Consider the following 21571-nt stretch of genomic DNA (forward strand, 5'->3'; position numbering starts at 1 on the left):
GTGTTCGTTTTGCACTAACCTGGGAAAGACGTTGCAGTCTCTCTTTGCAGATATGCTTTATGTCTACTGATTACGTCCAAGTACGAAAACTGTTGTAAGACAACTCACTACAGTACTTGCCTTTTCGACAGACCCGCGCAAAGAGGTGTAAAAATTCTCCTGTTTGACTCGACCAATCGCGTCCTCTGAAAAGTGGAGGCGGAACCATCAGGGTACTAACTCCTCCTTTTTTCAGTTGAACGTGCAATTGATTGGTTATCATTGCTGCCAATCAAGTAACTTAATTTCAAAAGCCTGTTTTTGTTTTTTTCTGGGTAGACATTCTTCCATCCATGCATTATCCGAACATTTGTTAGCAGAAATTGAATTGTTTAGTAATTTCTTTGACAGTGCGTCGCCCTCTTGCCCGTTTTACATGTGCATGTATTGCCATCTAGTGGATAAGATGATTCTGGACAAGCACAACTGACAGTGTTACAGTGTAATCATGTAACACTAGTGTAACCGCTGTTACAATATTTTTAACTGAGAAACATTCTGTCAAAAGTGTTTTCTGTTTTCTTCACAAAGTGGTACACCTTATGCAAGATCCTGACTTTCTTTGTGAGCGATCGAGCCATATCAATCAATTAATAGGTCTTTTTGTGACATTAACGATCAAAGTGAGTAAAGAAAAAAGTACTTCACTTTCATAAATGTCTTGCAGGGTTAGGGTTCATGAATTGCAATATATTTAAATTCCTTTTGAAATATTCAGAAATTAAAAATGTACTCCACTCCTTTGAAAGACAACGCAAAACTGGGAACTGTTTTGAACTCTTTGGCACGCCGTCCCGTCTCATAATAGTGACGTAGATGACGTTTAAGCTAGTCGACGTAGCGGGTATTATTATTAACCTACGGATATATGTAGTAGAGTATCGTGCAATTTGATTTCTTTTGTATGTCTTTGACTATATTACCACGTCATCATATTACCGTCTACTTGGGCGACAATGTCCACTTTGGTGGAGTCCCTGGCCAACGAGGGCTGGTAAGTCGCATGGTAGCTAATATTGCTCCACAAATTGATAACTAAAACGTGTTCGATTGTTTTGAACTTCGTGCTGGAGGAGAACCACAAAGGTCCCCACATCCACAAAAACACAATGTTAAGTATGTGTTATTATTGGGGTTTTGGCTTCAAAGCCAAAACAGGATCACAACGTTTTAGCCAGCCATAACTATGTAGCACGTAATTACAAATAGGCTAACCACTTGAAGTGTGTGTTGGCGGGGTTTCGTCCTTACGACAAGTCCTACAATGATAATAACAATGCTACGATTGCTGCTTCTGCAACGTTTATTAACAATAACAATAATAGTAACAACAATAATAACATCAACACTGATACTAATAGGAGTAACGACCTGTTTACGGTGTATACAGTTTAAGTTTTGTTCAAATTCCCCTTTATTGTACAATTAATTATTTTAAGTGCAGATCAGTTAAACTGTCTATCATGTTGCATTTTATTATCTAAGTTTTATGGTAAGCAATTTAGAGTCTTCCAAACTATCTTCCATGCATGTTTGTGAAATGTAGGAGGAAACCGGAGGACCCACAAGGGCAATTTTCAAGGCTACAATTTCATTTTCCTCAATGTATGGCATTTTACTGCACGGTGCATGTGTATATCAATTGATGAACTTATTATTTTCACAGGTACCTCAGTGATGAAGGCATTGCTGAACTGGAAGGCTCTGCTGAACTGAAAGGCTCTGCTGAGAAAATTACACTTAAAGATGTCATCAGCATTGCACTTGATGTGAGTTTAGAAATATTTCCTTCTACAAACTACAGAGTTTCTGCACGTGTGTTTTTGCACTTGACTTCAAGCCAAGTTACATGTTGTTAAATTGAATTTTGAATGTCTTTATTACAACAGCAGTCATTATGTATCGGTTGTCATGGTAACAACAAATATGCTGAATTAGCCTTAATGATGTCTGCAGCAAGCAGTTATTATCCTTGTAGTACGTATTCTAGTGGAAGTAAATCATTTGTTGATGATGTCTCTCAGTTAAGCAATATTCCTTTTGCAGACTGATCTCAGATTGATTGGAAGGAAATTTTTGCCTCCAGACATCAATAGTGGAAGGGTTGAAAAGGTGAGTTGAACATTTGAGCTGGCTTGCATTTCTTCTAAATGTCACTAGATGGCTCTAACGTACTTTCAAACATGAGCGATGGATCCACGTTTGTTCATACTCGGGCTGTCAAGCAAGTGGGAATGTTAAAATTGCTCTTGTGGATCCACACATAATTTTATGTGTAACGTACACCACCCACGCATACACGTCATGCAGCTCATGCAATTTGTATGAATGACTCTGCATAATACAGGTTACATTTTTTTTCCTCCCACCTTTCTTTCCTCACCCAATTCGCTATGCATGGATTGCTTGTTTTCCATTCAACAATGAAATAGAAATGAAAAATGGACTCAGTTGTGTTTATATTCCAAAGCTCTCCAAATGCAGCATGATAAAAGAAGTCAACAATGACATGTATTTACAGAAGAAGAAGAAGAAATCTTTCTTTGCTGCTGCTGTTCATTTTCTGCACTTCTTTTTACCAACGTCTATCTTTCTATATGGCCAGCTGGAGGGTCCGTGCGTTCTCCAGCTGCAGAAGTCGAGAAATATCTCCGCACCAAAAGACATCGAGTCCCAGGGAGGGCCACGAATGCTGCGCCTGCAAATGACAGATGGCCATACCACCTGTGCTGGAGTGGAGTTTAAACAACTTAGCAAAATCAGGTGCTTGAGTCACCCCTTCTCACATTTTTAAAAATAATTTCAACTCTGCTCTATTAACTATATATTGTCGCTTGAGTGACATGACTATTTTTCCATCTGCGCTCTACATATCAATTTGCTCCCTTGTACTGCAGTATATGCATGTGCAAATTTGAAATTCTGTCCACAGTTCACCACCTTGTCAACACTTGTCACTTGCCAGACACCCGATTCAGTTTTCCCTTTATCTGCAATTTCCATGTGGCAGCTGCTGATGTAACATTTTCCCAGCCTGAATTATTTCTCTAGCCAAGCAATGGTGTCCTTGGTGACTGCTACCATGGTGACCAGACAGCCTGTACAGGTGGAGGGGCTTGAGTGGAGGCCTTGGCTTCCTTATGGGTCGCGAGACCGCAGAAGAACGAATCCCCTTTTTACATACATGGACGACATTGCTGGGACCCCTCTGTCGATAAATAAAAATGACAGTGGTCACATGAATAAGTTGAATTTATGGGGAAAAAATGAACCGTGTTTTCTGTTTGTTTCCCAAATGAATGAGGCTGATGCATTCGCAGGTCTAATGAGAACAGGGGCTTGTCATTTACCACATAGAAGAGTAAACATCTGGATCTTATTTTCTAGTCGTCCTACCCTAGCCTGCATATCTAATCCATTGGCCGTGCCCCATGGCACGGAGAAACACACAAGGGAAAGGCAAAAGTAGCTGGTAAATCTACAGAAAAGGAATTGGCAGAAAAATAAATGTGTTATTCCAGGCCATGTTTTATGAAACGGGGAAGATCTCAGAGCATCCTGGAAACTTTTCCAACTGTCGAGTGCTTTCCCACAAATTTATATTATCGTCTGGATAACAAAAAAGAAAACGTCTTTTTTTATGCGTGTCAAGTCAGACTTTTCAGAAACATGACAACACCCTCCAGTGCCTTTGATTTCAAATACTGATCATGGTAAGACTTGGATTTTGTAATAACTGGGTCGTCAGTGACAGGCCCAGATCACTTTGTTCGTTGCCATAGTTGACAGTGTTCATCATAAATCCTGCCTCTTTCTGCTAAGATTGGCATCTGGTGAAAAAATAGCTGATAGCTGATGTTTAGTGTGAACGACTTGCGCTAGATCTGGAATGATCTGGATTTATGTACAAATAAATTCAGTTATTGCTAAAAAAAAAAAAAAAAAACCCGCTAGGATCAGTCATGATTAAACTGAAGTGTTTCTTGAGCTTCTCAGCAAACTGCTTTTGTGCACTAATGTCTGATTTTGTTTTCTTTTCAGCCTTAATACTCCCCCTGGAACAAAATTTAAGCTCCTGGGTACAGTCCTGATTAGAAATGGGTTTTTGCTCCTTGATGACTCGAACATTTCTATTCTTGGTGGAGAGGTTGAACACATGGTGGAGAAATGGGAACTGCAACGTGTAAGGGTTGATTTTTTTTTTTTTTTCGCCTGTTTGGTGAAATAAGGGTTAGTTTTGAAACGCATTTTAATATTTTTATTACTTCACGTGTAGAGTCTGGCCAAACACAGCAGAAACAACATCGGAGCAGAAGGTGGGCCGCCTCCTTTTTTGGCATTTGGTCAGGTAAGGTCAACCCTTAAGATAATTATGATGTGTTTAAAAAAATGAAAACTAACAAAAACTATTGCTTTCTGCAGAAGAATGCAAAGAAGGATGAAATGGACAGTGAAGAGCTTGACAAGAGAAAAACCCTTCAGAGTGTAGTCAAGACTGCTGAGGAGAATGACGAGTTTGCAAAGCAGCGTACGGCAGCTATTGCCGAGGTGGCCAAAGGCAAAGAGGTAGCACAAACCCGACTCGCACGCTGACTTGCATTTCCTGGCTTGTTGTAGACCTAAGCCTGAATTTCATCTTATCATAATTGCTTATTCTTTATTTGCTTCACACAAGCTTGGTTCCTCATGTTCTTTTATGTTTCCTTGTTAGGGTCCCCGTGTGTTTGGCGGAGGAGGAAACGCAGGAAACAATTTATCCACCACGACTTCACGGAGTCGTGACAAGTATAGGCGCGAAGACAGGGTTGAGAGACATGAAAACAGACAAGATGGAAACTATCGGGAGCTGGTGAGAAGACTTGATTTTAGTCAGATGTTGAGGCCTCTTTAAAGAAGGAAATAAATAACTGCAGCGCTGAGACAGCCTGATATCTACGGATTCTCTGTTCAGGCAGCTTTACATTCTTTAGTAAAAACATTGAGTGTTTTAAATGTTGAGACATGTTAACCCGTTTCTAACCTTATACTGAGGAAAATATTTCTTGTTTACTCGTTTTGGATGACTACGCGAATGAACATCCCGCAGCGCCTTCCAACCATATTGCTGTTGCGTTTCTTTCCGTGTGCACAGGTGGACGAGCGTGCACTAAGAGACATCATCGATATGGGCTTTAACAAAGAGGCAGCCAGACAGGCCTTAATGGATAGCAACAACAATCTTGAGGTGGCTCTCAACAGTCTTCTCACCGGATCCTCCAGTAGCAGGCCCAACTCTGCTGGCGCAGACAAGCCTCAGCCTCGAGGTATGTAATTGACAGATGTGGGATTTCATTTGTTTGTCAGTGGGAGCAAAGGTGGACAATATCTACCTAAATGGACGTATATACTGTAGTTAGCTAGAAAAAGTCTTTAAAATCCAGAGATTATGATGGAAGTTGTCAAACTGTGTATTATTACGTTGAATTGCTCACTTGTCTGTAACAAATTATTTGGGGGTGGGGCTTATTCAGGCAGAGGTAGGGGGAGAGGCCGGTTCAGAAATGGTGAGGAGGAGGAGGCTGGAGGAAGGCCCTCTGGACCGAGTACGCTATTTGACTTCCTAGAATCCAAGATGGGCGTTTTCTCCATCGATGGTGGGTAAAGCCGAGTGATTTACCGCCTGGTCTCGAATTCCTGCATAGCACATCGATTGGCGTCTTTTTATGTGTTTCCAGAGTCAAAGAGCCAGCCCCCCCAGAGACTTGAGAACAACAATTGGCACGGCTCAGACTTTAACTCCAAAGAAGCCCCTCATAACAAGTTCTCCTCACATAACGACTATCGGCAAAAAAAGAACGACAGACCGCCCCGCTTTCACAGGGACGCAGACTTTCCCAAACCGGGCCAGGAGCCCGTCTCGAACTGTATAACCTCGCAAACTTCATCGGCCCAGCAGCAGTGGAAAGGTCACGATAGGTCGTCGCGGGGAACACCGGACAGACAATCGAATGACAGGAAAGAGATAGACGACGAGCATATTGCCTCGACGCCGTCTTTGAGGAAGGAAACTCAACATCAGATGGAATCAGTCGGATCGTTTCCACAGCGGTCAAGAAATGATGACGGCGGGTTCCCGGCTGGCCCATTTCCCCGGAGAGGGCCAAAGGACTACGCGCCCTTATCTAAACTGTCAAATCCTTCGGCAAATGATACAATCCCTCACCCCATCCCAAACCACTTGAGGAAGAAGGGGAAAGCTGACCGAGCTGACTATGGCGCACGTCAAAAGGATAGCGCGCCACCAAAGGGAGGAAACTTGCAGGATTCACAATTGCCGACAGGAGCTCCATCGAATTATCAAAATGGAGACGCGTTACCTATAAGGACTGGGCCAATCAAGCCAACTAATACACCCAGTCCTACTTACAGGGATCAGCCTCCGAGGCGGAACCCTCATAATAACCCCGGGCCTAGAAGAAAGTCCGGGCCCGGTAAAGGTCAAGTTCCTCGAGGAGGGATGAAAAGTTGGAATGTCGATCGGACGTGGAAACCCGGAGATCAATGCCTTGCTCTGTACTGGGAAGACAGTAAGGTATGAATTTGCTCCATTCAGTTGAAGCTCACAAATTGCCGCAGACTTTAATTGACACTTTGCTTTGTCTTGACACATGGGGAAAAAAAGTTCTACCACGCCAGAATCGATGCTGTGCATCCGTCAGGCTCGACAGCCGTGGTGGTGTTTAGTGATTATGGAAACTGCGAAGAGGTCCTCCTCCATAACCTCAAGCCTGTCAGCGCCGACATCTTGGTAAGGTGAAAAATGACACATTCACAAAAACATTTCAAATAGTCTCCCAATATCGTATTGCTCGGCAAAAAAAAAAGCCCATGATGCGGAAGCTACTACGCATTGTCATGAAAAATCAATGAAATCACATTTCAGCTAACAACTCTCAACTGTTAACTGCCCAACGTCAGGAGGAAGATGACGGCTACTACGACAGTTCCCTAGAATTTCGCCGCGGCGGAGATGGACAACCGAGGCGCACGAGACCAACACAACAGTATTACCAACCGCCCCGGGCGCGAGATTGATGGCAAAATTTTTTGCCTGACAGGTGAATTTACATGCAATTTCTGGGTCTTCCCCTCAGTGGTATTATTTTTTTTCTCTTCTGTAAATGTCACTGTTTAGAAAATGGGTCAACTATGAACTGAATTAATTTTCAACATCTCATTTATCCACTCGGATATTTTTCTAACCTTGTATTATTATTTCTAATATACGTTCAACAGCCCATCTGACAGGCTGTTAAATAAAAATAAAAAAAGATTGCTGGAATGATGTAACGACTGTAACAGATAGATGTCTTCCTCTGACCTCTCTCCTTATTTGATGCAATCGGAATGTAGAAATTACCTTCGTCAAATGATTCCCTTCTCAATAGAATTCGGGCTCTCTTGGTGAATCCCGAGTGACTCCTAAACTGACCGTTCACAGACACGGCGGGCTTTTCAAAGGGCTTACAATGCAAAAAACAGCGAGCACTCGATTTTGTTAAGCGCATGGATGTCTTGAAATAAAACCTAATCTACCGAGCACATGTGTTGCATTCTGGATCTGAACAAATGAAAATGACGTAAAAGAAAGCTCAAAGGGTTTTTGGGCTGTTTGGTCCCCAGCGCTCATCTGTAGCGACTTTAGCAAGCAGCGCCGCGCTTATTGGTTTTGTTCTTTGAAGCAAATCCCACCCGTGTAAAACAATCGCTTCCCCTGTAATTGAGCCGCTTGCACTGCACAGATATCATTTTGCACATGACAAAAGGTTTCCTTCTTCAAGCGTCACACAAATGCCGCTTACACTGCGTGAGGGACAAGTTGTACACATCAGGAAATATTCTGCGCCCGGCTTCCAATTACAGCCGCACCTGCAGCAGGAGACCCGTGCACAATGCGCAAAGGGTTCAATGGAGGTTACGGCGCTATACTGTGTCACCGGTTCAATAGATTTGCTTTATTTTCCTACTGAGGCGCCAAATAGATGCAGATGAATAATGAATGTGTGGTGATATGGAAAGTTATCCAAGAGGAACTGAAATTGAAGCTCGTCACTGCATCGTGACTGATTATGTCACACTGTCCAGATATTCATCAAGTACAGATTTTCAATCAGACCAATCCTTTTTAAGTTTATTTCATTTTGAATCCTCACCAGTTCTGCAACTTCATAAGCTTCACAGCTCGAGGAATGCTTTGCGCCCCATGAGAGGAGACCACAAAATCTTTTTTTTTTCTCTGCCGGCTTCTCATGTCACTTTTCATCGTCAATGACCATTATCTTTGGTTTTACCTGACCCCACCACGGTCCCTTTTGTGGCCGTGATATCTGAACCATGTGATTGCTGTAAATGTGTCCTTTCTTGTAACATTTTCTACATCAAACCCAAACTTTCGAGAGAATCGACACATTTTCATAGCCCAGACACTTTTTTGGCTACTATCAGCGTGGCATTACATGTAAACAAGTCACTTCATCTGAATGCTCGGTTGGCATCTCTTAGCAAATACAATTTGAATTGCAAAACGTCTCTCGCACAGTGCAAGTTGTAACAAAAGCAACGTTGACCAAAACCAACCTGGGACACAGTCGCTTACCTCGTTTGAATTCGCTTCGACACACACGGCCAGCAAGTTCAAATGAACGGAATAATTTCTACCCATTTTGGGACCCCTGTGTCAGCAGTTCCACCTGCTGCAATGACTCCATCTTTGGTCAAGTCAAACATCAAAGTTTTTACTGGACTTATTTGGAATTATGAAAAAAATAGTTCTCATAAACAGAAGCCTATTAAAATTATATGTAATTGCTGCAGAGCACATATTCAGATTTGATTTATTTGATCCCTTTGGTGCACAATCATGTTTTTGTTTATATTGATTGTCAAGTGAATAAACTTCATTTATTCGCATTGTTGAGGAACAGCGGTCTAACAGCCCAAACGAGAGCTAAAAACATGACCTTTTAATGACCCCCATAATGGCCGTTAAACTGACTGATGCAACAATAACATATACGGACAAAGTTTGGCAGGGTTTAAAGCATCCGTGTTTCCACAGCAGCGAGGTTCAACACATAATGAGCAAGGTACTGGCTGCCTGTCAAGTGCTAATGGATGTTCTCGGTGCGCATCCGACCGTGGCCTACACGGAAGGGTCAGTCCGCCAACATTTATTGCCTAATGCTCAAACAGCGCTTTCGTTTGGAAAGGTGAGTTGATGAATCAGCAGCTGGATATTGACGTTCATGAGCGTTTAAAAAAAAAAAAAATCTGTTGAGGCCATCTGTGATAAATATTGTGTTTCCTGTTATGTTCTTGAAGTGGCAAACTAAATGAAACCAGATATTCTGTGTCTTTAGAAGTGTTACTTCCTACAAGATTTTTTTTTTTCGGTATTCAGTTTTATTGTCAGATTATCCCGTTGGAGTTTTGGATTGGTGTTATCGATTAACTTTTTCCTGCCACATATTGTTAATCCACCATTGATCTTTTCCGACTCTCAGTATCAGCTCATATCTCCTTCAAAGGCCTCTTGGATATTCACAGCCCTGATATGGTTCTGTTTATTTTCACAGTGACTGGTCACATTTTTATTCTGCTTTGAGGTTGGAATGTCTTCAAACATTGTAAATAATTTAAAACATACATTCTCGTGTGGATCTCAAATGAGCACCAGAGGTTGTTTGGTGCTGTCTTTTCCCCCGACCCACTGACCTCAATGATAAACTTAAAAACACAGCGGAGATCCAAATCATCTGTGCTACTTTTATATTGATGAGCTTCTGCAATGCCAAAAACTGATTTGAAACAAAATGAATATCAGTTCTTAGAGAAAAGCAAAGATAGCCCCTGCACACCAAATTAGGGTTCTGTGTGTCACTTATAATCGCCTTTGTCTGATGAAGCACAGAAGGATTAACCTTTGAACAGTAGAGAGTGTCTTTCAGCAAGCAGGGGAAAAAAATAAATCCACCATAAACAGAGAGGATGGGTGTCATGGCAATTCTCTCCTACTAAGTGATTTTTATAACGAGGTAGCATATGGTGAAGAGTAAAAGGTTCTCTGAAAGCTAAGACAACTGAAAATGACAGGAAATTTCTATTTGTGTATCAATCCACAGTCAACACACCCTAACCTAATTAATTTTGGTTTCGTGATAACGCTGCGGTTGACGAGGCAACTGTGATTGGAAAATGAAGCTTCAAATTTGCTTCATGAATCAGTTGATTAATTTTTTTTTCCAAATATCGTAAAACATTTGTGTTTTATTGCATATGTTTTAGAAGTGACGTGTTTGAACACAATAGATGTCTCTCTGATGTGTACGTACTGTACGATGCTCAAACAATAGCAGCCGGACGTCATGACTACCAAACAAATCCTTTTGTGTGACATTTTTAATTAAGGGAGTGATTCAATGAACTCGCCTACTGCCATGTGGCAGATGAGAAATGTCTATCAGCAGAACCTGACACCAACTAAGCCACATTTCAATCTGCCATTGAGGTGTGTATGAGGCCGATCGGGTTGGACGTGTCAAACATGTTCTTAACTTGGATTTAAAATGACTTTTGAGGTTGAGTGAGCTGAGATTTGAATGTATTTGTTCCAAAACCGCTTGGCTCTACACCATAGGTGTTAAACTCAAGGCCCGGGGGCCTGATACGGCCCGCATATAATTTTACATGGCCCGCAAAGACATATTTTGCATTGACTTTGTGTCATTACTAAAATTATAAATTGTCTTCACTTTTTAAAAACAGAGATATTGCTAGCAATTATTATTACAATTCATCTTTCTAAACTATTTGAACAGTATTTACTAATCCCTGTTTTGAAATCAGGGAACCAACTTTGCATTTTTTTAGGGTATCATTCTCTATTTTTCCCAGATTCAGACCCAAACATGGCTCAACACAATTTTAAAACATTTTATTAAATTAAACATTGGCTAGTTGCCAATCAGGATGTGTTGGGGTTGTTTGACGAAAATGTTTCCAAATTATTCCTGAAAATCTGCTCTAAGTTTTCCTTGCCAAATGTGGTGTGTGGACTTAGTTCCTCTTGGCAGAGAGAAAAGATTCCTGAAATGCATGAGTGACTCATACTAACAAGAAGTGTTCATCTCACATATTAAAGTTGGCATGATTCAACAATTGAGCTACACTGTCAGCCCTTAAACGGCATCTTCTTTATGACCCCCCCAGATCAGTCATATGGAAAAGGGCATTAATGGCTTATTTGCCCCAATGCCTCTTTCCTACACTTCCTTGTCAGTTTGGCTCTTGTTAAAAATTTCTGTAGCATGTAGCAAGTACTCATACAAAACAAAAGCAAAAAAATATTATAATATAAAGGGTCAGTTTTCTAATTGGGCATTGTGAGGTGTGCGAATGAAGCAGCAAAAGATCTTTGAGTGTCTTTCAGGTAGAAATGAGTTGCAAAAACTTTTCAACCACAGTAAATTGCAGGATAATTGAAAGCCTTTTGTTTGCATTGTGCAAGAACCACTTTGACTTGTGTCGTCCACAAATCAAAGCCAAAATAAATCTGTTAGGCATCTGTGTGTGTTGCTGGGATGCAAAACTCGTTAAACTTCAAATATTAAGTTGGGAAGTTCAGGAAATGATTATCCATTGTGGGATCTTGTGAGCTGTTTTGAATATTGTGTGCCACCATAACAATATTTATCATTTTCTCATAAAACCTTTTCATGCGCTTGTGTTTTTTTGCATGTTTGAGATCAAAACTTTGCTGGAACAGGAGTAACCAAACCTGGGCCGTTTTCATTTATTTGTTGGCAGTCAAATGAAAATCAAGCCAATCTCAAAATGGGCTCACGCTTGGCGAGATTATACAGTCCGATAATTACTGTCTGTCCGCACCATTAAGAATTTAATGTAATTTCAGATGGGCAGATGGACAGATAGATGGGACAGGCGGAGGGAGGGAGGGGAGGGGAGGGGAGGGGGTGTCGTAGGGATATTTATTCAACTGTTTGTATAATGAATGAACTGGAAACCTTTAACAGGAACCAGCTGTACAAGTTGTATGTGCTTGCAATTTATTTATTTTTTTGCGTTTTTCAAGACTAAAAATACTAAGGACATGAACGGGAGAGAAAGGTCACAAAGAACTTTTAATTCTGATCGTGGAACATATTTGACCTGTTCTGAAGAGGCATACTCATTTTTCTTTTTCTATTCTTTTCTTTGTTTGAATTCAATGTGTTTGTGGGTGGTGAAAAAACAAAAACAAAAAAATTCTCGCACGATAACTCCTTAGCTGTGATGAAACTTATCACTGGACATTATTCTTTATTTAAAATATATATATATATTAATTGTATTTGTTGTTGTCTATTTTTTGCAATTTCTATGTCAAATGAATATCATAGCTCAGCTTATTTTGGAAGCATACAGGGTGGCCAGAGGTGATTACGACGGATTACACTGAGCTGTTCCCAATGTGCTGCGTGCCGACATGACATGTGTCGGTGCTGCTGCAATGCTGTTTCCAACTCGTACTGGTTTGTTTGCATTTTTTTCAGTTGTTGTTCCAGCCAAACCCAAGCAAGATTAAAAAAGACGTGTAGTACCGAGGAGTTCCTCTCTTGGGAGGGTGCGTGTCCCCGATGAGTTTCTTTTACCCACTTTGCATTCATGTTGTAAAAACAGAGATAAACAGTCAAAGCAAAAAAAACCATACGTTTGTTTTCCTTCTTTGCATGACTGCAACGCCCAAGTCGTCACCTGTGCAGGTGATGACGGCAGAACTGGATTTTTCACTATGCATTTTCCAAATACGAGTCCAAACACTAATGTATACTAAAATATAAGCACTTTAATATTTACTTTTCTACATTTCACAGACACATTGAAAATTGCACATTTGAAGAGGGTAATTTGTATGATCTAACAACACAGACAAACTTAATGCATTGGATGCAACACAAGGCGCCATATGACAACTTGTGTTTCATTACAAAAAAACAACTTGCCAATTGTAGCACCTGACCAAAACTGCCAAAAAACAGGTTGAACTGTCAAGTTAAATGTAACCTTAAGAGAAGAGGGGAAACGTTTATAAACAAACTTTTAGGTCAGTCTTCACTATGAAATGGATGGATCAAATTCCTCATGCATTTTTATATTGGGCAGAATCTTCCTTGGTCTTATATTTGAATGCAGGAATAAAAAAGGTAACCGTTTCTTGTGGTCTGTCCAAAAAACATCCGAAAAAAGGACATTTAAAAAATACGTTCATACAAAAACATTGTGTGATAGCTATGACTATAATGTGCCTTAGAAAGATAAAATATGTTCCTTCAAAGTTGAAAACAAGAGTGCAATATGTACATAATTACATTATTTTCTTTGTCCACTCTTTAATTTGATAGAAAATTCAGAATTTAAAATCATATTGCAAGCAATCACTGTGCACAATCTAAAACATTGAGAAACTGCATTGAAATGTAATTTAATAATTTGCAGTTGTGCATCATACTCAGATGGCTCAAATATGATGTAGTGCAACTGTACACACCTGAAAACTCTACTACTATAAATATAGAATACATTAAATTCAAACCCCAGAAAAATAAGATCTTTGTATCATTTTTGTGGCTATGTTAGGTCTCATTGTGTTAAAGTAGCCTGAGAAGTTCTGTAAAGAACATTTTGCCAGTGGTGACCAAAGTGAAACTCATTCACTGCCAGCCGAGTAAAAATGGATCATTGACGTCAATCGGCGTCAATGGCAGTGAATGAGTTAAAAATGCTCACACGTACAGATTAAAAAGAGCTTCTCACAGTGCGTCTTGTAAACATTGGTGTAAACACGTGTGTCATCAAATGTTCGAGACATGCCTCAACTTCCCATTCTTGACCTGCATGGAGTCCGTCGTCATTTTAAGAGGCAACTCAAGTTCTGATTTTGTCTTCTGCTTCTGAAATCTTTTACAGCATATGCAAGCCGTCATTGTAACGAGGGAGAAGAACAGCCCGGCGCATGTCACCGAAAGGGCAACGAGGACGGCTTTACACGGAAAGGTGTCCTTCCTCTCAGGCACCTCCTGGAATTGACCGATCTGCCAAGGTTTGTCCTCTATTTCGATATCTTTTTCTCTGCTCAGCAAACTCTGGATGTAGCTTTCGTTGCTGACGGTTTCATTCACAAATAAGTTAACCATGACGGTGGAGTAAAGTGGCTCGGGCTGACCGTGATCGCTGACTTTTACCAGGAGGCTATGGAGGCCCCGATTGCTGAGTTCCCTCTCTAAAGTGATATTTCCCGTTTCCGGGTCGATGGAAAACGAACCGGGCTCGGCTCCCTTTCGTTTAATGATACTATACGCGATCACGGCATTCATTCCCGTATCGTTATCCACGGCGTACACCTCCGTGATGGACGTTCCCGGCAGAGTGTTGGGCAGAACCAACATGTAGGACTGATTGGATTGAGGGAAGAGGACAATGGGTGGGTTGTCATTGACGTCCAACAGCAGTACGGTCACCATGGTTACGGAGGAGAGCGCCGGCTGCCCGCCGTCGACGGCTTCGATCCACAGCTGGTATGTGCCTTGTTGCTCGCGGTCGAGCGAGACCTTGGCCCTTAGTGTGCCTCGGCCGGTGTCTATCAAAAAGATGTCACTCCCGTTGAGGATGGAAAGGGCCACCCAGCCGTTTTCCCCGGCGTCGGCGTCCGTCACCGACAGCACCCCGATCTCACCGTAACCTGGGAAGTTCTCAGGCACGAAAAAAGTGAAATCCTTATTGATGAAACGCGGACTGTTGTCATTGCGGTCTTGCACGGTCACCACCACGGTGGCGATGGACTCCCTCCTCGGGATTCCCCGGTCCACCGCTCTCACGATAAAGCGGTATGTTTCCTTCTCTTCACGATCTAGTGATGTGGTCACGCTCAGAATACCCGTCACCTGATCTAAAACAAAGATGCCAGGGGCGTCACCTCCCAGGAGAAAGGTGACCTCCCCACGGGCTTCGCTGTCCTGGTCTGTGGCATGGAGTTGCGTGAGATAAGTGTTGGGTGCATTGTTCTCATCGACCGATATTTCCACAAAAGACTGCTGAAAGACCGGTGCGTTGTCATTCTCGTCCAAAATCTCGACCTTGAGGAAAGTCTTGATGACCAGCCCTTGACTATTTTCAGCAACTACCATGAGCTCATACCCCCGCGTCGTCTCATAGTCCAGCGGCTCCGTGGTTTCGAGCAGGTATTCGTCTTTGGCCAGCTGATACGGTCCGATCCTAAAAGGGCCCGAACCCTCCAAATAGCAGTCCACACTTTGACCGACTTGTAGATTTTTGACGGTGAAAAAAGCAATCGGAGAATAAACCGGCTCCGATTCCTTAATCGTCAGCACTCCGTCTTTTTCCTGTGCGATGTATCTCGGTATGACTTCAGGTGGTCCCGTTTGAACTTTGACCAAACGAACGGCAACAGTGGCAACGGCGGGAATGCAACCAGGTCCGTTGGCCAGAACCGTGAGTTTGTAAAACGTGGCTGTAGCCGTGTCTATTTTTCCCGCAAGTTTGATCAGCCCTGTAGTTCTGTCCAAGTGGAACAAGCTTCTGGTCTCTCTTGGCACACGCTCGCTATAAGCATAGCTGATCTGAGCATTTGCACCGAGGTCAGGGTCAAAAGCATGCGGACGAGCCAAATGCGTTCCTTTGGTGGAATTGCCGTGCAGGGTCACATTGAGGTGCGATTGGATAAACCGGGGACAGTTATCGTTCACGTCTAAGACGAGAATTTTCAAAGTGGCCGCACCAAGTAGAGGAGGGGCCCCACCATCTTCCGCGATGATATCCGTGACGTATTCGGCTCGCGTCTCACGGTCCAGCGAATCGGTCACGATGACAAAGGGTGTTAGCTCCCCTCCTTCGTTTTCTTCCACATCCAACGTGAAGACACCAAAGTCATTGACGAGCCAGTAGGTCTGCACTCCGTGAAGACCCAAGTCGGGGTCAACCGCGGACTGCTCCACCGCGTAGCGAGCGTTAACCGCCGTGTTTTCCGGGATGGATATAACGATCTCGTCCACGGGGAACTTTGGTCTGTTGTCGTTGACGTCCTCAATGATGACTTTCACTTTGATGAGCTGAAAATATTGCTGAGGGAGCACAAACACATCCAGGGAGAAGAAACATCCGTGTTTGTTTGGGTTATGAGGGCAAAGTGTCTCCCTATCAATCTCTGTCGCTGATGTAAAAAACTCCCCGGTCAGATTATTAAGTGTCACATACTGTTCACTGAGCCTCCTTTGAGCCACGCTGAATAAATAGGGGGGGTCAACTGTAAAATCCAAATGTAAGTCCACACCGATGGCTCCAACAAAGGTCCCTTTGGGTAAACCCTCCTTTATTCTATAGATGAGTTCTTTTGCTTGACTGAACGTTGCAAAGCAGGAAGGAGGGCCGGTGTAAAGTAAAAGGATGACAAATCCCTGCAACACAAGATGAGCTTTTGAAAATATAGAAAACATTTTGAACACAACTATATCATTTAGTTTTGTATATTTATCCATTTCTACTCTGAAGTTAACACTTACCCATATTGCCCCTCTTTTGCCAAGTCCAGGGAGCTTTCTGTTGACCATATTTAAGGTATGTCCTATTCCAGCTGTTTGCACTTATAGCAGGAGGCGTAGCCTTTGAAACAAGCAAGGCATTTTGAGCCATGCAGGTCTCTGCTTTGTCCAAAGCCGACTTGCTGTCTGACTTGAAGCACCCGTTCATCCCAGCGCAGGCTCGGGACACTCCCACTGTATGCAAATCACTCCCATATGCCGTCCAATGAGCCCTAACGGCCACTGAGACATCTGTACTTTGCGGGTTACCTTTTTCTCGTGGTTTTAACACGCATCATTACACACCTGGGTTCCTTGTACTCATTAATCAGCATAAGCCATCTGCAATTACCATATGAATCGTAACAGGTAAATCCTATTCAGCAAAAAAAAAAAAACATTTGGGGGGATTATATGAGAATCAAAAAACAAAGGTAAGGAAAAATAAATGATGAGGAAAGATTGCCAGCCAGCTTTCACGCAAGAATTTTGTTCATGAAATGAACGGCAAACAAATGATCAGAAGGCAGATCTTGGCATCATAAATAGTGATATGGTCTGATTCTAGATTGAGCCTTTAAATAATTCAACCCCCTAATCCCCATGTGTTCTAAATGCCAGGCCAGCTGTTTGCTGGGATTGGAAACATACTGCTCAGAGAAAATAATGATTGAAGTCCATTGGAAATACACACACGCCCGAGCACGCTATCGCGATGTAGATAATCAATAAATCCCCTTTCCTTCCAACGTTTTAATCAAAGCGCTAAAGCCCAAAACATTCTCGCAAACAGTGGCTGTGACTTTACAGTGTGGTAACGTGACTGCCGAGTTAGTCTGAGATGCAAATGGCTTGTAAATGTTGGACTTTCGCAGGTTCCACCCAAAAATCTAATATTTGTTTTTCTGTAAAAATATTCTCTATTTTTGTTAAATCAATTCCATTTTTAATCAGATGCAAGAATTTATTGTAAATATTGCATGACAATATTTGATTAATTCTAGCATCTGTATTCTGATACTTGTCTTTTTAAAGTAATGATCAAATAAATAGCATTTAATGGCAATAATAGAATGATAAAACATCTTTGCTCAATGTGTATGAGTTAAAAAGTCGCTCGTCATAAAAGTAGCCACACAAATTCATGCATAGAGTGAAAACAGACAGTTCAAACAATCCTCACTCCATATGTGTACAGCAGATGCAAAAAATGTCCCTGCTCAGCAAAACAACACAGAAGCTTCACATTAATTTATGGGATTAAATTCATATGCATTTATACTCGCACAGTACTATGTGGGAAAACTTGGTGACTTCTGGGTTACAAAAGGAAGTTTCAATCGGGCCAAGGGTTTTATGACTTATTTACGTCATTTGATTCTGTGTGAGATGAGGCTGGGTAATCTCTTCCCAGATTTCCGAACAGATGTCTTATCAACGATGGTCTCCTCTTTTAATCAAAGTGCAGCTAAGCAAGCTTGATAGCTGTGACACAACTTGGTGGCTGGTCAGATGGATATGAGCACTCACATATTAGCTCCACTTGTAGCAGTATCAAAATATTTGGGCAAACGTTCTTGAAAATAATGATCATTAGGGGAGTCCAGTTATTTAGGGTAATTACATGGGTCATTTTTTGCACTTTTTGGGAATGAGTATTTAATTTTTTGTCCACATTAGATCAAATGACAGGTTGAATTTTCTGGGCTTGGCTCTTGCTCACCCAAGAGTATCACGAGGGCTTCAGAAAGGATGGCCCGATTAATGTCTTTGCATTTATGCTACCATCTGCTGGTTGGAATTGTAAACTACACATTGATCATGCTGCAGGACAACCTTACAATGAAATCAAACCGATTGCTTTTCTGGCGCACTGTCAGCTTAGTGTGATGGATTTTTAAATAGATGGAATCCTGGGGAAAAAAACTGCTTATTTTCATAAATCTACGAACAAATGCATCTCATATGTCGGTCTGTCTTCTAAATCATCCAGTGTGCTTTTCTTCTCTTGGCTCTTTTCAAATGCTGAACATGTTTTGGTAATAGTGCCAAGCTCATCTTTAAAGGGGAACGCAACAGAAAGCGAGACGGCAATCAATTGAGGTGATGTCGCGTTTGATTGACAGACAGGCGGGTTGAGACTAAAATATCCGAGTGGTTCGAGTGTGAGTGACTTTCTATATGTGACTGAAGGTGCACGCTGGGCCTGTCTGTCCCCGCTTGCCGAAAGTTGCCTCAGTGCAATGCATCGCTCACACAGCAGTCGCCAAGAAGATTACCTGCCAGGTCGACCAGTAATGAAGTTTCTATTGACTGAGCCCACCATAGGTACTACTTATTTCCGTCTGCTGACTGTTTCAAAGTTTTAATTTAAAGTTTTTGAGTGCATTAGTTTGTTTTTTTTTTAAAAGTGCTTCCTGCAGGGTGTCAATTAAGGATAGAAAACAAATGTAAGCAACTTAAGAAAGTCCAATTTAGCTTCACATCTGGGTCAATAGAAAATTGGATTGGATTTTTTTTTTGCTTTCTCTGTTTTTCACGTTTTTATAGTCATTGGGGAGGTTATAATGTTAAGAGAATTTATTTATATGGTTAAACAAATCTTAGCAGGAGAGCGCAAAGCTCATTTGGCTCATTAAATTTGGCAGATGGGAGAAAATGGCAAAGTAGCTCAGAATTGAGAGGTTTAATTATATTTTCCTTAAATCACTTCACGCCATATTGAATTAAGATCATTTCACTGTTGGTCTTGCATTTATTATTCAATTTAATATGTCAGAGCCCTCCTAGATTTCAAAGACTTAATGTGTTCAAATACTTATCATTGCCGTTTTGTGCATTATTTTTTTTTTTTAATTTTAAGATCTTCTTAGTGTTTCTTATCCATCTGTTTGTCAGTTTGAAAAGAAAAGGACAATAGTGAACTTTGCAAACACAGTTAGTGGCACAAGCCAGAGCAAAGGGCAACCTAGTTAGCAAGCAGTGTTCTGCTTCATGGTGCGTTATGTGTCACAAACAAAAGATTTGATTGACTCGCTGCTCGGACGGGCAAGATATCAGAAACGTATCTCAGTGTGCCGCATTCCTTTCTACACACCGAGCAAAAATATTCCGTTGAGGTGTCAATCAGTAATTATAAAAAGATGTATTATTTATTTCTAACCAGCAACAGTTGTAATGCCAATTGCGAGGAGTAACCTGAGCCAAGAAGTATTTAACAGGGAAGGAAGCACCTCTGCAACTTTAATTGGATATGACAAACCTTTCCTTCACTGTTTGCTCCTGCAACTGCTGTTCAGTGCCACATCATTAGGATGTTGTTGTTGTGTTTTTATTCAGATTGGCGCAGTGCTCGGATTTGACAGCACGCCGTCCGTGTCATGATACGACGGACTGGCTCAAGGTCACATCTGACATGACAACATGGCAGATGGTAGGGAGGGGATGCAACAAATGATGTAAGTATATGTCCGCCTTTGTACCTCCACGCTCCTTCCCTGGAACATACATTTATCGTGTTGTTTTGATTAGGATGAGATAAATCCTTGAATAATCCCTCCTGAGACGGAACATACAGCGATCTGCAACCTTGTTTGTCGGTATACGTTGCTCTTTTTGTATGCTTGAGGTCGTTGTGCATGATGACAAGCAGCACAAAAGTAATATAAGTCTACGTCACCCGAGTCTCCCGGTGATGTATGTCCTCGTGCCCTCTGGAGAGTTACGAGCCGAGTGGAACAAAAGGAAGAATATGGATTTCTGGCCGTCCTTCCCTGAACATTTTTATTACTTCGTTTTGACATTCCAGTCCAGCGGAGGAATTTGTATCTGGGTGTGCAGGTTTACACATACACTCAACTCGCCGCAGACACAGTTACTCTGATAATCCAGTTTTTTTTATATATCCAGCATCAGAGAGGCATTCATTAAACATGATTTATTCTTTGAATCTGAAAGTGACGTACTTCCCCATGCAGACGCAATTAAAATAGTTTAACTGCATATACAGTTGGGTGTACCTAATTTTGTGACCGGTGAGGATATTGGTCCAGCCACAATTGCCGATTCTGCACATGAGAAAAGAGAAAAGGTTAAAGATGAATTACACATGATGAGAAGAAAATAGATCAAATGGAAGAGGAGAGGAGTTTGGAGAAAGTATAGGGCATGGGGAGGCGGAGCATCAGATAGACAGGCTACTTTCTCTTTCAAGGGTCAAGCTGTCAGAGTGCCTCAGTGTCTTTGTTGCACCACCTTTTTTTCACTGTGACCTTACATGAAGCCAAGGGGAAAGGAAAGAGAAGCGGATTGGCTTTTCTTCCACATCACATTTGACATCTCTCTCTCTTTGTGACACGTGCTAACTCGTCAACGTGTGGACGAGCATAAAACTGGTGCATCTGTCAAGATGACTTTTCAGCACAGGCTCAAGTCTGAAAAAGCAAAGCTTTGGGGACTGCTTTACCCCGTTTGCTGCCTCTAAACCAATGCGTTAAAGTTTTTACGGCCACATCAAATTTGAGGGATGTAAAATGAATAGTGACCCTTCACCTCTGCAAACGTAAACAGAACTTTGGAAGAATAAAAAAAAACATATCAAGGATTTTTTTTGTGGAGGGGGAAAGTAATAGTCACCAATATATTTATTTTTATCATAATTATATATTATAAATTATATTTATTTATATGTTAATTATTTATATTTATGTAAAATGGACATTTTACTATGTTAAGTCGTATTATGCTTTGTTTGACCTTTTCCATCTAGCTTATTGTAGAACAACATAAAATATACTGCCTGAGTGAGAATATCTTAAAGTTAAATCCAAGTAAACTTCTTCTTCCTCTCGCATTTGCCCTGATTGGCACTACAAGGCCAGCGGAAAGGAAAGCAAAACGAT

General features: G+C 41.6%; 3 protein-coding genes and 1 long non-coding RNA gene across 8 annotated transcripts in view; 2 read left to right on the forward strand and 2 right to left on the reverse strand.

Annotated features, from left to right (window-relative positions):
* The window catches only part of diaph3 (diaphanous-related formin 3), a 43314-nt gene extending 43138 nt beyond the window's left edge, over positions 1–176 (reverse strand). For all 3 annotated transcript variants that reach the window (XM_088371761.1, XM_088371762.1, XM_088371760.1), the window contains exon 1: positions 20–176. The gene's annotated coding sequence lies outside the window, so the exon portion shown is untranslated. The remainder of the gene's footprint in view (positions 1–19) is intronic.
* A 656-nt stretch (positions 177–832) lies between these two features.
* Positions 833–7617, forward strand: tdrd3 (tudor domain containing 3). 3 transcript variants are annotated; one of them, XM_088371869.1, is made up of 13 exons: positions 833–1033; positions 1706–1808; positions 2086–2151; positions 2645–2802; positions 4081–4222; positions 4316–4387; positions 4462–4605; positions 4751–4888; positions 5171–5342; positions 5550–5672; positions 5754–6610; positions 6701–6831; positions 6997–7617. In XM_088371869.1, the coding sequence occupies exons 1-13, from the start codon at positions 996–998 to the stop codon at positions 7028–7030; spliced, it is 2178 nt and encodes a 725-aa protein (XP_088227995.1). In that variant the 5' UTR covers positions 833–995; the 3' UTR covers positions 7031–7617. The 3 variants fall into 3 exon arrangements, with proteins under 3 accessions (XP_088227995.1, XP_088227994.1, XP_088227996.1); XM_088371868.1 differs by having other exon boundaries at positions 6701–6826; XM_088371870.1 differs by having other exon boundaries at positions 6701–6826; positions 6962–7110.
* A 5280-nt stretch (positions 7618–12897) lies between these two features.
* On the reverse strand, positions 12898–17202 carry pcdh20 (protocadherin 20). Its single transcript, XM_088371593.1, has 2 exons — positions 16653–17202; positions 12898–16547 (listed from the first exon to the last, which is right to left on the reverse strand). The coding sequence occupies exons 1-2, from the start codon at positions 16698–16700 to the stop codon at positions 13929–13931; spliced, it is 2667 nt and encodes an 888-aa protein (XP_088227719.1). The 5' UTR covers positions 16701–17202; the 3' UTR covers positions 12898–13928.
* Positions 13886–21571, forward strand: part of LOC148401075 (uncharacterized) — a 95719-nt gene continuing 88033 nt past the window's right edge. The window contains exons 1-2 of the long non-coding RNA XR_015857626.1: positions 13886–14176; positions 20010–20128. This is a non-coding gene — a long non-coding RNA (uncharacterized LOC148401075). The remainder of the gene's footprint in view (positions 14177–20009; positions 20129–21571) is intronic.

Source organism: Syngnathus floridae, chromosome 3 (genome assembly GCF_059516105.1).
Source record: "Syngnathus floridae isolate MCC-2025c chromosome 3, RoL_Sflo_1.0, whole genome shotgun sequence".
Classification (NCBI taxonomy): Eukaryota; Metazoa; Chordata; class Actinopteri; order Syngnathiformes; family Syngnathidae; genus Syngnathus; species Syngnathus floridae.